Source organism: Dermacentor silvarum, chromosome 4 (genome assembly GCF_013339745.2).
Source record: "Dermacentor silvarum isolate Dsil-2018 chromosome 4, BIME_Dsil_1.4, whole genome shotgun sequence".
NCBI classification, from domain to species: domain Eukaryota; kingdom Metazoa; phylum Arthropoda; class Arachnida; order Ixodida; family Ixodidae; genus Dermacentor; species Dermacentor silvarum.
Window position 1 is genome coordinate 7,352,142 of NC_051157.2, and position 14,244 is coordinate 7,366,385.

The 14,244-nt window shown below is 46.0% G+C and overlaps 1 protein-coding gene across 1 annotated transcript in view; it reads left to right on the forward strand.

Annotated features, from left to right (window-relative positions):
• Positions 1 to 1,592: 1,592 nt before the first annotated feature.
• The window catches only part of LOC119449382 (ubiquitin carboxyl-terminal hydrolase 35), a 70,842-nt gene continuing 58,190 nt past the window's right edge, over positions 1,593 to 14,244 (forward strand). Inside the window, exons 1-3 of the mRNA XM_037712551.2 lie at positions 1,593 to 2,126; positions 3,102 to 3,208; positions 5,927 to 6,104. Of these exons, the coding sequence (XP_037568479.1) occupies positions 1,935 to 2,126; positions 3,102 to 3,208; positions 5,927 to 6,104 (477 nt within the window). The 5' untranslated portion in view covers positions 1,593 to 1,934. The remainder of the gene's footprint in view (positions 2,127 to 3,101; positions 3,209 to 5,926; positions 6,105 to 14,244) is intronic.

Below are 14,244 nucleotides of genomic sequence, written 5' to 3' on the forward strand. Positions count from 1 at the left end.
GCAAATCTCGTGATAGGAGAGTAGTGGCTCCCGGTGCGTGTTGGGGCTCCCGGCCGGTCAACCGGCCCGCGTCCCTGCGCGGCGCGTAAGGTATCGCGCGAGGTTATGGGCCAGTTCATCCCCGTTGGGGACCCCTGGTTGAACGTTGAGGCCTTGATGCCCGGGAACCATTGGATGTGCTTGTCTACGTTTATTTGAGCGGATGCTAGAATACTTAAGGCCGCCTGGCACAGTGTACCGCGGCGGTAAGCCAGTGCAGCGGGTTTGGAGTCGGTAAATATTGTGTCGCGCTGAGCGACAAGAATTTTAGAATAGGGCCCCCAAAAAGAGCTTTGCAGGTGTTAGCGTTGGAGCATGCAGGAGTGAAGAGTTTTAGAATAGGGCTTTGCGTTTGCGAATAGCGTCTTGCGCTTGCAGCGCCACAACGGTGTCAAAGAGAAAATGTAACAAATATTAAGATAAATTATACCATTTTATGATAAGAATAGTAATTTTGACTTTCGCGCTTTTGCCTTTAGTAACATTTTAGAGGTTATTCTAATAACAGCAAGCGATTTGTTGCGCTTAATTTGGAGTAACCAACTTTACGAGCCTTCACGAGCCAAGCTAATCCATGCTACGAGCCATGAAGTTGACAATCAAATTCGGAATCAGCGGCGCCTAATGGATCAATCTTCATTACACACGTTAGTTGAGAGAAAGCGATAAACGCAGTTCGCGTCTCGCGAAAGCGCAGTGGCGTCGACACTATCTCTTTAGGCATGTCTTTTTATAGGGCCCCAACACGTTTGGGGCCCCTATTCTAAAACCCTCTAATATTTACCAATATGCACCCTCCTCCTCGCGGCTGCGCGCCCTTTTCCTCGGCCTTCTGACCTCATCAGTGACGTCAAGGAGGCATTTTTTTGTTTGTGAATTATTTCCAGTCGAATATTTGGCAGCCGCCAGTTGTGGAAGCGGCGCTGCCACCGCGTATCGGCATGGGAGCATAGAGTTAATATACTGACTCAGTTTCTTAACCCTATGATAGGGAGTTTCCGGCCCCTGCCTTCACTTTCAAAGCACCATTGCCACTGTTTGTACGGGTGTTCTGTGACTGCCACTCCAGAAGGTCCTCCTTGAGCAAGCCCTGATTTCTTTGCGTGTTTGTGCTTATGCTGCTTTTGCAGCGTGTAGTGCACGGTGGTCGGATTGCCAGAAAACGCCTACGAACAATGACCTTCGTGACGAGAAATTTTCGCTATGCAATCCATTTACATGGAGCAGTCGTGGCATGGTGGTTAAGTGGGTACACTGTAGAGCTCTAACCATATGGACGTTGTAGAGGTTGACGTCACGACCACCATCTTATAATTGAGTAGTTTCCATTTGTTTGTTTCCTCCATGGTGTCGAAAATTTCGGGGTAGTCATATGCTTCAAATTATGGGCATCGTTCACGACATGCTCGCTACTAGAGATAAACGCTTTCACGGCTGTGTAGGAATGTCTTGGGCACGTAGGAAGAATGCTAAGAATCCATCACTCAAGAGCGTGGAGTATTTGCTGTTCAGTTCTTACGTGGTTTTTACATAGCCATAGCAGCCATAGTTAGCCATAGCCAATGCAAGCCCATCAGCTTAACTGGTTGGCGTCATGGCTTGCTTGAACGAGGTTGTTAGGCGCTTTTACAATTGTGTTGTCACAGCTTCCTAGCTGGCGAAGTCTGTGTTACTCTAGCCACGGTTGATACGAGTCTGTAAATGCGCGAGACACAGGGAAACGAATAAGAAATATATATGAAAATTAAATTAGGTGGATATATTCAAAGGCCCGACGCAAACTTTAGCAATGATCGTGCAGTTTGTGTTCGCCCAGACAAGTGCTGTTTATTCTTGACTGTTCTCGCGGGTTTGCTAATCGTGCTGCTTGACACGAAGATACAGTCGTCACAAAAATGCATCATATTCTTCAAGGAATCGTTAAGTCCGACTCTCCGGAGGAAGTCAAACGAAACTTGATCGAAAATAAGCTTATTCCAGCTGCTTCAAAGCCGATGAACTTAAATGACTGCCAGTCACTACTGGAAGCGTCATGGGACCTCGCAATCAGTGGTGACACTGGCTTTCTTCAAAACGGCGGAATTCAGGTAAGTCGTTTTTACTAGAATTCCTTCTGCAGTGCGAGCAGTGAGACGGGACGCCTGTGTGCTGGTCTGTTCGCGCTGTACTTACAATGGCGCGCCAACTAGTCTAGACAGATGAAATTTGTGTCGTTTTCTGGCTGCAGAATGTTGCTTTTATGGTCGTTCGATCGGTACGTTTCGATGCGATAATTATCTGGCATTTCGCCCGAACGTGTCCTGATAAATAGTTACTTAGTTGCTTGCTCTGAATATGTTTGCACACTGTGTAAAAACGTGTAATTTAAACTGCATGATCTCATATTTAGTACATTACGAAAAAAAATATGGTGAGGCGTAAATGTTGAATCAGATAAAACCAAACAAACAAAAGCCATAGTAAAGCATTGCTAACACAAGAAAAAAAACAACAACAAAAAAAGGCAATAAATGGTAGCATAAAAACATATTTAAGTAACCACAAGAAACTCAGTCAGGTCATGTGCTGATTAAAAAAGTTGACAGTCGCTTTAGCATACACTCAAGAGGATGGAGGCAAAATCCTGCATGCTCACGAGACCATCATTAAATTACTTGACATTCTCATGCGAATGCGTTGCTACTTCCTATTACTTGTTTTCTCCCACCAAAGGAGAAAACAAGTGCTGAGGTCGAGGGTTCAGTGCCTTAACTCTATCTGAATTAACTGTGCCTTAATTAACTTTGCCTTAAGTAACATCAAAGGGTGTTGGTTCGACTCCCAAGATTGTGGGTTCGAGTGGCTTAATTAACTCTATCTTAATTAAGGGAGAGTTAATTAAGGCACTCGAACCCATGACCTTTGTTGGTGGCACCATGAATTTTGGTTCCATAATGTTGGACAATGGATTTTTCGATCCATGAGGCATCTAATGTTTTCGCCTTAAAAAGATGTGTAACCAAAAAAAAAATCACTCTGCTGATTATTCACACATGAGGAGAACTTGTTTCATCTATTTGCAGGTGTTCACAGCCTGGTGCAAGCATCACAGAAGTGCTCTGATGAGGTTTTTCACCCAGAGTCACTTGACGACAGCACTCACGTCGCCTGAGGTCATTCACAAAGACAAGTATGCAGTATATGCCCACATAGCCCCCATTAATTCATAACCATGTAGTGCACTGCACAATTTGCTGCAAAGTGCACTGCAAAGTGAGTCTGGAGACCATTTTGTTGCTCGTCTGAGCTGTATCTAACACTGGCATCATTTTGGTTACATTGTCATACGGGTTGAAGTGATGGGACATAGTATTATCCTCTGCCTACTCTTTTACTTGTGAAAGCTGCACAATTGTTTACTGCCATTTTTCTTGTAACACTGTGCCGTTATAGCCTTGTCACAGTGACAGCTTTGATCCTCATCGAAGTAAACTCTGTCCTTAGTGACATGCTGGCTCCAGTTGATCGACCACATACCAGACATCACCAGATGAACCCAGAATAGGGCTCTAGAAAGCCCTAGTTTACACAAATTCCAGCAGAACTCATCCATCATGAATGTCGATGTTAATGCAGTTAGCACTGAAGCAATGTAACGACACACCATATTGCCAAACTCTACACTTCTGTGCCGCTGACTCTTGTTACCGACACCTTTTTAATTTCTCTGTAACTCAGTGAACGTTCTGGTTCGATTCTGTCCACTTCTCCACACTTGTTCACCTCTTCTTCTGCTTCTCTACCTGGGCACATGTATACCCAGTGGCATATATTCATTGGGAAGGATTGGTCAAGAATGTTTATGCACCTAGTCCCACATGCCAAGTTGCACATACTCAACGGCGCAAGTTGTACCAAATTGTATATTTGGGCACATACTCAGTGGCTCAAGTTGGCGTAAAAGAGGTTAGATACCTACATAGCCACCGGAAAGTGCGTGAAGTTCCCAAACAATGTTAATCACATAAATATTTGCCTGTGATACAGTAAGGACGATGTTTTAGGAAATTATTTTTAAGGAAAGCCTTCCTTACTTAGTTGTATGTGGAGTTTTATTATACTAATTTACTCCAGTGACGGCAAACATGTATTGGAAAATTTACGCAGAAAATTAATGGAAGATATTTAGGTGTAGTACTATGACATCATGTTTAAAAATTTTCGAGGTTGATTTGTGTTCATGTTCTACATCTGCTAGCTTATGAGCTCAAGCGTACAGATGGCAACCTTTGGTAACTGTCAAGAATTTAGATTTAGTCTGATAAGATAGAGTGAAACTTGATTGAAACAACTTAATAAAGCTTCTTCAAAAATGACCATGTAGCAGCACCTAATCTGCAGCCAAGCTTGATAGTGATTGACTCAAACCTGCTCCACCACGGTGGCACTATGACGTTGTGCTGCCGAGCACGAGGTTGTTCTGGGTTCCCTAACGGTCACATGACCATGCACGTTGAAGAGCACCATGTGTCCGTCATCACCCAAAAACCCTAAAACACCATTGACATTTGTTTACATAATTTAAATTAACGTCGCACACAGTATACAGTTATCTTTCGTGAATATGGCAGCGCTACAAGCAGAAGGGTAGCCACAAACTCAAACTCTCCTGTGCTCCTTTTTGGGCTTTTACAGTCCTTTCTTCACACATTGTGATGCCAGCCTGGTGCTGCTCATGACGTCACGAGGATAGAAGCTGTCAACTGGTCAGTCACCAAGGGACGGCAGTGCCAATATGAGAGCTCTTGTGTGTTCTGAGAATAGAGGAGCTTGCCCATCGTGGGAACACTGAACCTGTTATGAAGCTCACATTCCAGGTGGTCAAAATTAATCTGGAGCCCTCCACTATGGCGTGCCTCATAATCGGAACTGGTTTTGGCACATAAAACCCTAGAAAGAAGAAGACGATAATGGGGCGGACAGTGAAGGAGCCTTTCTTCTGGTGTGTTGATGCAACCCGAAGCTTTAGCTGCATTGCGTGGAGTTGGTGACAGTATGCAGCGATGAGGAGAGAGTGCCACTCAAGAGGGCAGTAAAGACGAGCGAAGAACTCGTTCATCAAACTCGTTGCAAACTCGTGATGAACTCGTTCATCAAATGCTTGCAACTTGCTATTACAGCTCCATTTCCAAAAATTAATGTAGCTGTAGGTTCATTGTAGACTGGTGCACAGCTGCCACAAACTCGCCAAGGTACTTCTATGGCACTGTGCTGCTAAGTTTAAGGGCCGTGGCAGCCCCATTCTGATGGGTGCGAAATGCAAAAACGCCCCTGTACTTGGATTTAGGTGCACGTTATAGAAGTCCAAGTGGTCAAAATTAAGTAAAATTGATTGACCAGGCTTATGACTGCGTGTTTCAATGAACGAGTCGTCCAATGACATTAACCTAAACAAAAAAGTGAGGTGCAAGAAATGCGTCTGTGCTACTACAACATAATTAAATAATATATATTGCATAACTCCAATGTTTATATTTACTGCAGTAAGATAACTAGGGTGGTACCCCTCGCGGTGGCTCAGTCAGCTAAGGCGTTGCGCAGCTGAGCACAAGATCGCGGGATCGAATCCCGGCCGCGGCGGCCGCATTTCGATGGAGGCGAAAATGCAAAAAACCCTTGTGTGCTTGCGTTGTAGTGCACGTTAAAGAACCCCAGGTGGTCAAAATTAATTTGGAGCCCTCCACTACGGCATGCCTCATAATCAGAACTGGTTTTCGCACGTAAAACCCCACAAAGAAGAACTAGGGTGGTGGCATCAGTATCTTTTTCTTTTTTCACAATTGCTTTACATGCTCGCTACCTTGAGAGGAGAAACGTTGTTCACTGTCCTTCTTTTTGGGTGACGCAGGATGTTGCAGCTGGTGTCAGCCGTGTTGTCAAACATGGAGGATGACCAAGCCTTCCCCAAGATGTGCTGTGTGGTACAGGCACACTGTGTGGCCTACCTGGATGGGTGCAGGGGGACCCTGGCTGTCACTTGTGCCATGGTGTCCCTGCTGGAGCGCTTCCCTCAGTGTGTGCCCAAGGTTGGTTTGGCCTTTTGGGGAACACCACCGGGCTGTACTTGTACAAAGGCAGAAGAGGACCAACGCCAATTTTTCTTTGCGTGCATGGCTTGGCACAATAATTGAGTATGAGGAGATTAGTGAATGCTTCCCGACCTGATAGCCATTGCTTCAAGAGGATGCTGAAGGAGAAAAACCAGTCGTTTGCAGTGAAACAAATGTTCCCTGCACACTAGGCACCGTTAAGGCTAGTATTCATGCCACAAAATCTGTATAACTTATTTAGTGTGCTCTAAATGTCGTTAGAAAACAGGAGCAATGCACGCATATAATATGTTTCAGATTTTTAAACAAAACTTACAAATTATTCATCTCATTCATGTTCCTTTAGGTGGCGATTAAAATTTCACATAAAAATACCCCAAACTTACTGAGCAATTATTTGATAATTCCTGCTTTATTTCCATTCAGAACACCAACTATAAGCTACAGTTTTAAATATGAAAATATATGTTGCAACTAAACAAAGAAATGAACTGACAAAACGAAATTGAAAGAATCAGCTCCTGAGGTGCTGGCACTGAAAGACATTGATGACCTGGTGGCAGGTGTCGATGTGTTGAATGCCAGTGTTGAAAAACTCCAAGCAGGAAATGCTAGTCTGACGTCTACTAACAAGGCGTTAACAAAACAAAATGATTCTCTGACAAAGTGTGTTTCCGAGATGGAACAGTACTCCCAAATAAATAATTTAGAATTGAAAGGGATATTATCCTCACAAGGGTGAGGTTTCCGCTGCCATTGTGAAAACCATAGGTACTAAAGTAGGATGTCATATTACCGATGCTGATTTGGATATTGTCCACCGAGTCCCAACTAAAGCAGAAAAGCAGTAACACATCATTGCTTGTTTCTATTTGCGTCAAAAAACAGAGGACTGGAATTTCTGAGCGAGGCCCGTAAACCAAAACTGTGCACAAAGGATATTGGCTTCACTGGACCGCACACCTATCCAATCTTCGGGAATAATCGCTTGACACCTGAAAACAAGAGGCTCTTTTCCAAGGCCCTATCTTTAAAGAACGAAAAAGACTGGCAGTATCTATCGACAGATAACTGCCAGGTCAAAGTGAGGCAAACGAGCGACAGCCGAGACTGTCATATTCTGACGAGGATCTGGTGGTGTTCCATTAGGCCTTTCTTCTTCTGAATGCATCAATCTTCGCAACTATCTCAACCTTGGTGTCTTAATTTTCTTCAGAGGAACTAAAAAGTTTCTTGCGTGTACCTTGCATAACGTGTGGGGTCTCAAACGTGCTCTTGGAACAAAGGAACAACAATGCAGTAGTGTATACAATCACAAGGGCATTTATTGCGCCTTTTACACACCAATCTAGCCAGCCGAATTATTATCGATAAAACATTACGATGGGTGCGTGACAAATCGAGGAAGTCCGGCTCAACGTGACCGGATAGCGAGCAAATATGTTCGCTCCCTTGCTGGACACCAATGCCTTATCGTTGTCACGTACGGTTACGTGAATGGGGGCGCGTTCGAACGATCGTGTTCGTCCAATCCAGTGTCCTGTTCCTAAGCCTTCCGCACGACGATCCTGCTGACCTGTGTGGGCGCACGTGTGGAATGTCCGCACAGCTCGCTGACCCCAAGCCAAAGAGGAAGTGCCTTCTCCTTTTCGTGCCCCAGTAACCCCTCCATTAGGTGGCGTTAGCAGCGCAACACTCACGCCGTCTCTCGTAATATGCTGCAACCACACCAACTGCCGCCGGCGCTTAGCTATGCGGAGAAGCCGGATTACAGGAGACGCAAGAGCCATTCCGGAAAGCAACATCAGCGGATGTGTGAGAGTCGCACATCCCCACATCTCCCCCAACCTTCAATCACTACATACTCCCGCTAAACATGTCACACAGTCTATAAATGCGTGCTTCATGAACAAGTAGTAGTACATGCCTGCATTGAGGAAATGTCTCTGCACTGTCCTTAACATGCGCGCCGACAATGTCTCTGGGGTACGCTGCTGGCGTCCGTTGGTCACAGCAGCAGCTCTGCCGACTCGACAGCATGACTACAGGCCAGGATCCCAGAAACGGTGACGCGCTAGTTGGCACAAGCAAGCATCGCATGCACCAACGCGCCCTGCTGGCGAGAGTGACAGTAGTCATTGGTGACTGCCGGCTCTATTCCCCGCCACCGAGGGTTGCAAGCCAGATACAGGCAGCCGCTGAAGTCGCTGTGCTGAACTGGCCACAGGCATCTCGATTGCCTGGGGTGGCTCGATCGTAGTCCAAGGCAGCAGTGCCGACAGCGTGCAGGTAACAGCAAACCAGGGATGACCCCGTGCACGCTGCGTACACTCAACGCACTCACTACAGTAGTGCAAGGGAGAGGAATTCTGCGTGCACATCATCGCCCACGTGGTACTGACGTTTTATTCGGTGAGCAAAAGATCAGGTGGCTAATCGGATTCTAAGTTCACGGGAACAAAGCTCGCTTTTTTGAGCCGAATGAATAATTTCAGTTCGCGCGAAGCTAACTAGAATGAGGGAAGCAAAGTGTGACACCTCAACACCATGGTCCCCCTGGTTGTGTTTCTTCACGTGCAACCGGCAGCTTCATAAAGCCTTGGGCCTAATGAGTCGCTACCCTGACAACAACCAGCATCCAAAAGCAACACCCCAAGATGGGTGCAAGACAGGCAGCCGCGAGGAGACGTCAGTTCTGTGAGGTGGTCCTACCCTGCTCGGCGCACACAGCGTGCAAGCGGATGGTGCCCACCGTCCCAGACCGTGTTGGAGTGCCTGGTGCCAGGGTGCAATACCAGACAGTCCTCAGCGACATCCATATCCTGTGGCCACCCAGCTTCCAGAGTCAAAGATATAGAAGGTGCTATTTACATAAGAAACTCGGACTACCCATGAGGCTAGCATACTCACTTGCTTCAGGCTTGCCAATTCTTCGTGGTTGCTAGGCCTCGCTCTCCCAGGATGCAGACCATGTGGCTCTCGTACCGACGAATGTTCTTCAAAAGCACTTGCGAAAAGGCTTAGCATGTTGAAAAGTTGAAACACGCTACAGCGACTGTTGCCTCGCTCAAGAAAGCACGCCGCCGACGCGAGCGACCAAATTCACGCTAAGCCTACGCTTCGGTTTATTCAAAGGTTGTCTCGAACTAAGCAAAACTTTGAAAACTATTGTCTGATGCCCTAAGAGCCCCACATTGGGCACCAGATGTAGGGTCTCAAACATGCACTTGGGACAAAGGAATGACAACACAGTAGTGTAGACAATCACAAGGGCACTTAATGCGCCTTTTGTATACCAGTCTGGCCAGCCGAATTATTACCGATAAAACACTCCGATGGGTGCGTGCCAAATCGAGGAAGTCTGACTCACCGTGACCGAATAGTGAGTGGATGTGTTCGCTCCCATGCTGGACACCAACGCCTAATCGTTCGCGTGTATGGTCACGCAAACGCTAGTGCTTTCAAACAATTGTGTTTGTCTGTCCATTCCGTTGTCCTGTTCCTAAGCCTTCCGCAGGACGGTCCCACGAACATGTGTCGGTGCATGTTTCTGCGCAGCTTGCCGACCCCAAGCCAAAGAGGAAGAGCCTACTCCCTTTCACGCCCCAGTAACCCCCCTCCCTTAGGTGGCGTTAGCAGCGCAACACTCGTGCCATCTCTCATAATATGCTGCAACCACACCGACCGCCATTGGTGCTTAGCTACGTGGGGAAGCCGGATTACAATTGGGAATTCACTTTAACTGCTGCAGTCCTAGGAAAAGTTATAGCATCGAGTCTTTCTTGCTTTCTTTAAATCACCAATTCACTTTTATTGGTATTTCGGAAATGTAGTTATCACCAATCGAGAACAACTTGTATTACTTTCCTTCCTGCATTACAGAGTACTGCTCACGTCTTTTCGAGTAACCACAGGGGAACAGGCATGTTTATTTTGCCTGAGGTTGCGTACAAGTGAAGAGATTACCTAAGCATCGATGTGAATAACCATGAATCTGTATGGATAGAGCTTACAAATCCATCATTCATTCTTGGTTGCATTTATCATTCACCATCTTCATTAGCTGACTTTTGTGATGAAATTAATTCTATCCTTTCAACCTTGTCGCTCAGAAGGAAGGATATAGTAATCGTGGGTGATATGAATGTAAGTATCTTGGAAAATATGCATCCAGACTGCGTCCATTATGCCAGCTGTTTTCTAGGATTTGATTACGAACAATTGATTAATATGCCTATCATTCGGTCATTATATCTTTTCCCGACCAAGCCTAGTGAAGTCCTTACCATTATAGAACAGTCCAACCTAACTGGAGCATGATTTGATGAAATTAATCGGCGCTCTATAAAGTTAATTGCTCACCTTATAGCTGTTCCTTTTTTGCATATTATTAACCTGGTTTTTAAGACAGGAACATTTCAAATTGCACTCAAATCATTCAAGGTAATACCAGTATACAGTCAAACCTTGATATAACGAACTTCTATTCAATGAAATTTGAGTTGTAACAAACTGTTTTCATTTCCTGATCTTGAAGACATTGAAAACCATGTATTTTTTTTTTTTTTTACATTTAGCAAAGTAATTTCGTGGCATGGTTTCGAATTAAGTTTTCGGCCATTTCAAGCATGTACTTGAAGCCTGTATGGCTGGTAAATCTAGCAAAAGACTATGCAATGTTGGCCGAGGAAAAAGCAAGCGTCCTTCCGCATGAACAGTTCAAGCGGCAAAAATGGCATCGAAGCAGGTGCCCAGACACAGTATGCAGAAAGCACCGCTTCGCCATTTGTCTCCCTCCAGCACAAGGGAGGGGAGCGCAGGGTACCAAGCACTGTTACAGGTGGGGGGATGCATGCCTATCCGCCCCCTCCTCTCCTCTACCCTCGCTTGTAGCAGTGCATGGCTGTCTATATGCAGGCCACGTGCTCTGTATCTTGGAGGTAATCTTCAGCAAGTGCAAAGGTCGTGCCGAGATGGTTGGTGCCTTGATGCACATTTTGTTGTTCCCGCGCGTGTAGTGTTGGCGGTCGCAGAATCTCAAGTTTCTGATGCACGGTGCGAAGCGTTTATTCGCATTGCGACAGTGAGTGTTCTTGGTCATCGAGTGAGATCTTTGCCCGAGCGTGCGATGTCTCTTTGCTATCGCCGTCAAAGCTCTGCCTGACTGGCAAAACTGCGACGTGCCTTTTTTTTTTTTTTCGGGACGAATATCCGTATCTTTTTGCACTTTTATTTTTAATTTGGGGGCGCCGTCTGATGACGGCTGCAGGCACTAAGCACGGCCAGCCGTGGCGTCCAAGATTTATGGCGCCGTGCGATGCAATACGCTTATCTTGGATGCTGTGAGCCACGCCATGCCCTCGCCACAATCTGCACCGTACGCACGGAAGCTCATAACCACGCTATTATGGCCCGACCTTATTGCGATTTGTTTATAAGTGATTACTGACAAGGTACTATCCACTAGGAATGTTTTGAGAAGTTGTGAAATGATTTTGATTTTTGAAACTTTAGAACCTCGGATTAACGAAGTTCACGATTTAGCCAAGTTGTTTGCTGCAAGAACAATTTCATTATAACGAGGTTCCACTGTTCAAGAAAGGGGAAAGATCTTGCGTGGCTATTGCCCCATCTCAATATTACAATATTTTAGTAAAATAATTGAAAAATGCTTTGAAAAATGCCTAACGAAATATTTAACTAAATTTAATATTTTGGCACACCATCAATTTACATTTAGAACAGGATACTCTGCAGACCTAGCACTAATCTCATTTACAGATAGAATTAAAAGCTCCATAGACATGTGGAACATAGCTGGCGCTGCATTCGTACATTTATCAAAAGCATTTGGTTCAATAATTTGACATTTTATCTAACAAACTCATTGCGATAAGTATTACTGGTCTCGCCTTATATTTAATTCAAAGTTTTCTATCAGGTTGACAACAGGCAGTATATATCCACCCTACATTATCAGATTTTTTATGTATAAACAAAAGGGCCCCTCAAGGGTCTATTCTCAGACCTTATTTATTTTGCAGCGAAGCTGTATACCTCTCGTTGGTCGGAAAATTTCGTGGCGTAAACACAAAACGCCATACCCCATACCAGCTGTGCAATAGCTTCGCCGAGCTGGGGGAGAGAGAGCTGAAAGAGAGTGAAAGCAGAGTACAAAAATAGCATCACGCAGCATAGTGGATGCGAGGTGGAGAGGAGGAGTGAGGCATGTGGTAGTGAGACGCGTAGAACTGCTGCCGACGCTGATCGCTTTCCCCGCGTTCACTCCGAACGAGCATGGTGTCCGTGACTGCAGCAGCGGCAGCAGAGAACTGGACATTAATTGCTTCCGAAAGACTGAAGCGAGAGCTAGGGAAGGTGAAACCAAGCTTCGCAGAAGAGAACATCTCGAGTTTAGATTGAGGGAAGCCAGAGTTCGTGTAGGCGAAGAAATGCAGATCCGGAGGCTTGTGAACGGGGCCGGCTGCATTTATTGCAATGCTACGCAGAACATCGCGAAGAAATCTTGAGCGCCAGAAAACTAAGTGTGTAGTTTGCCACTACTTTACTAGGCTTTCTGGTGTTTGCGGTAGCAGAGCCACGCATAATTTTTACAGCGAAGCTGTATGCCTCTCGTTGGTCAGAAAATTTCGTGGCATAAACACAGAACGCCAGGTTAATAGTTGAAGGCAAATGGCATATCTTTCTTTGCAATCAGGCATACAGCATGCATATGTATATATGTATATATATCCCTTGAAAAAGGTCGGTCCACCGACCGAAACTGTTGGGTAAATAATAAACCTAAGATAACCGCGAAGTTGTGCTTCTGATTTTCCTAAATACGCTTGGCCCATTGAAAAATCCAGTTACTACTATATATATATATACTTAGTGACGTCACCACGCTTTCATATATAAAAGGGAGACCCGTCTAGCAACTCATTCAGTTCATTCTAAGACTGCCATGGGTAGACTACGGAAATTAGACGCCAGAGGAACAGCGTGAATTCAATGCTCTACCATGTGCGGTGTTTGATACAGCTTCGCTGGACATTCACGTTCGCAGGGTGGGATGGCAGCCAATTTTTAAAATTTATATCAGTGATCTTTGTAATTGTCTTAATAACACAGAGCCATATTTATATGCAGAAAAAACCACAATCCTAGCTACTGACTGTTCACTGTCTGTTCTAACCGGCAAACTTAACTCTGACCTCAACAACGTATATACAGTAGAACCTCGTTCATATGTTTTCAAAAAATACGCGAAAAATAAACGTACGATCCGAATCCAGTAAAAATTGAAGCTGACAAGCCCATATTGAGGTACTGCAAGGGCAGAAAACATTTATTTCTTGCAAAACATAGTTACAGTCGAATCTCGTTGATTCGAACTGACGCTGTGGTCCCGTCAAAGTTATGTGTATTCCAATGGGCGAGAACGCTCTGTAATTCGAGCGCGAAAGCATTTGCGACGGTTAATGCGCACCGACAATGCTCTCAGCAGCACGCCAAATCATGTGGAGGCGCCTACGACTGGCAATGCTCCGACACCGCCATAAAGCAAAACCTTAGGAGAGACCCCTCAACGCCGCGCGGAGAAATAAAAAAGAACGAAAAAAATATAGCGGCGAAAATTTCCTCTCTCAAATGGTAAGGTCGCCGTTTCAGCGTTGCGCCGGAACAAGCGTGTGCGCGCCGACGCCTCGGCCAACGCAGCAGCTGCGGCGCAGAGGGAAGCAACGCGGAGGCCCAGCCGGCCAACGAAACTGCCCACGCCGGACAACGCTCGCTTCAACGGCAGAAAACGAAACTTAGGGGGGAGCGGGTTAAGCTGGCGCCGGGCCGGCGGGCACACACGGAGAGTCAAAGGTGAGGGAGCTACGAAGGAGTTGAGAGGGAGGGCAAGGGGAGCCACCGAAGCGACGGGGTCGCCAAGGCCAAATGCGCTTCCCTGCCGCCCTCCTCCCTCACTTTCTACGCGGTCTCCGCGCGTCGCCGTGCCGGCGCGGCCCGCTCCCTGAAGTTTCGTTCACTGCCGTTATCGGGATGCCAGAGAGAGATTGTGGTTGTGAAGAGGAAGAGGCGCTATCAGGATGCGAGCGTTGGCCGG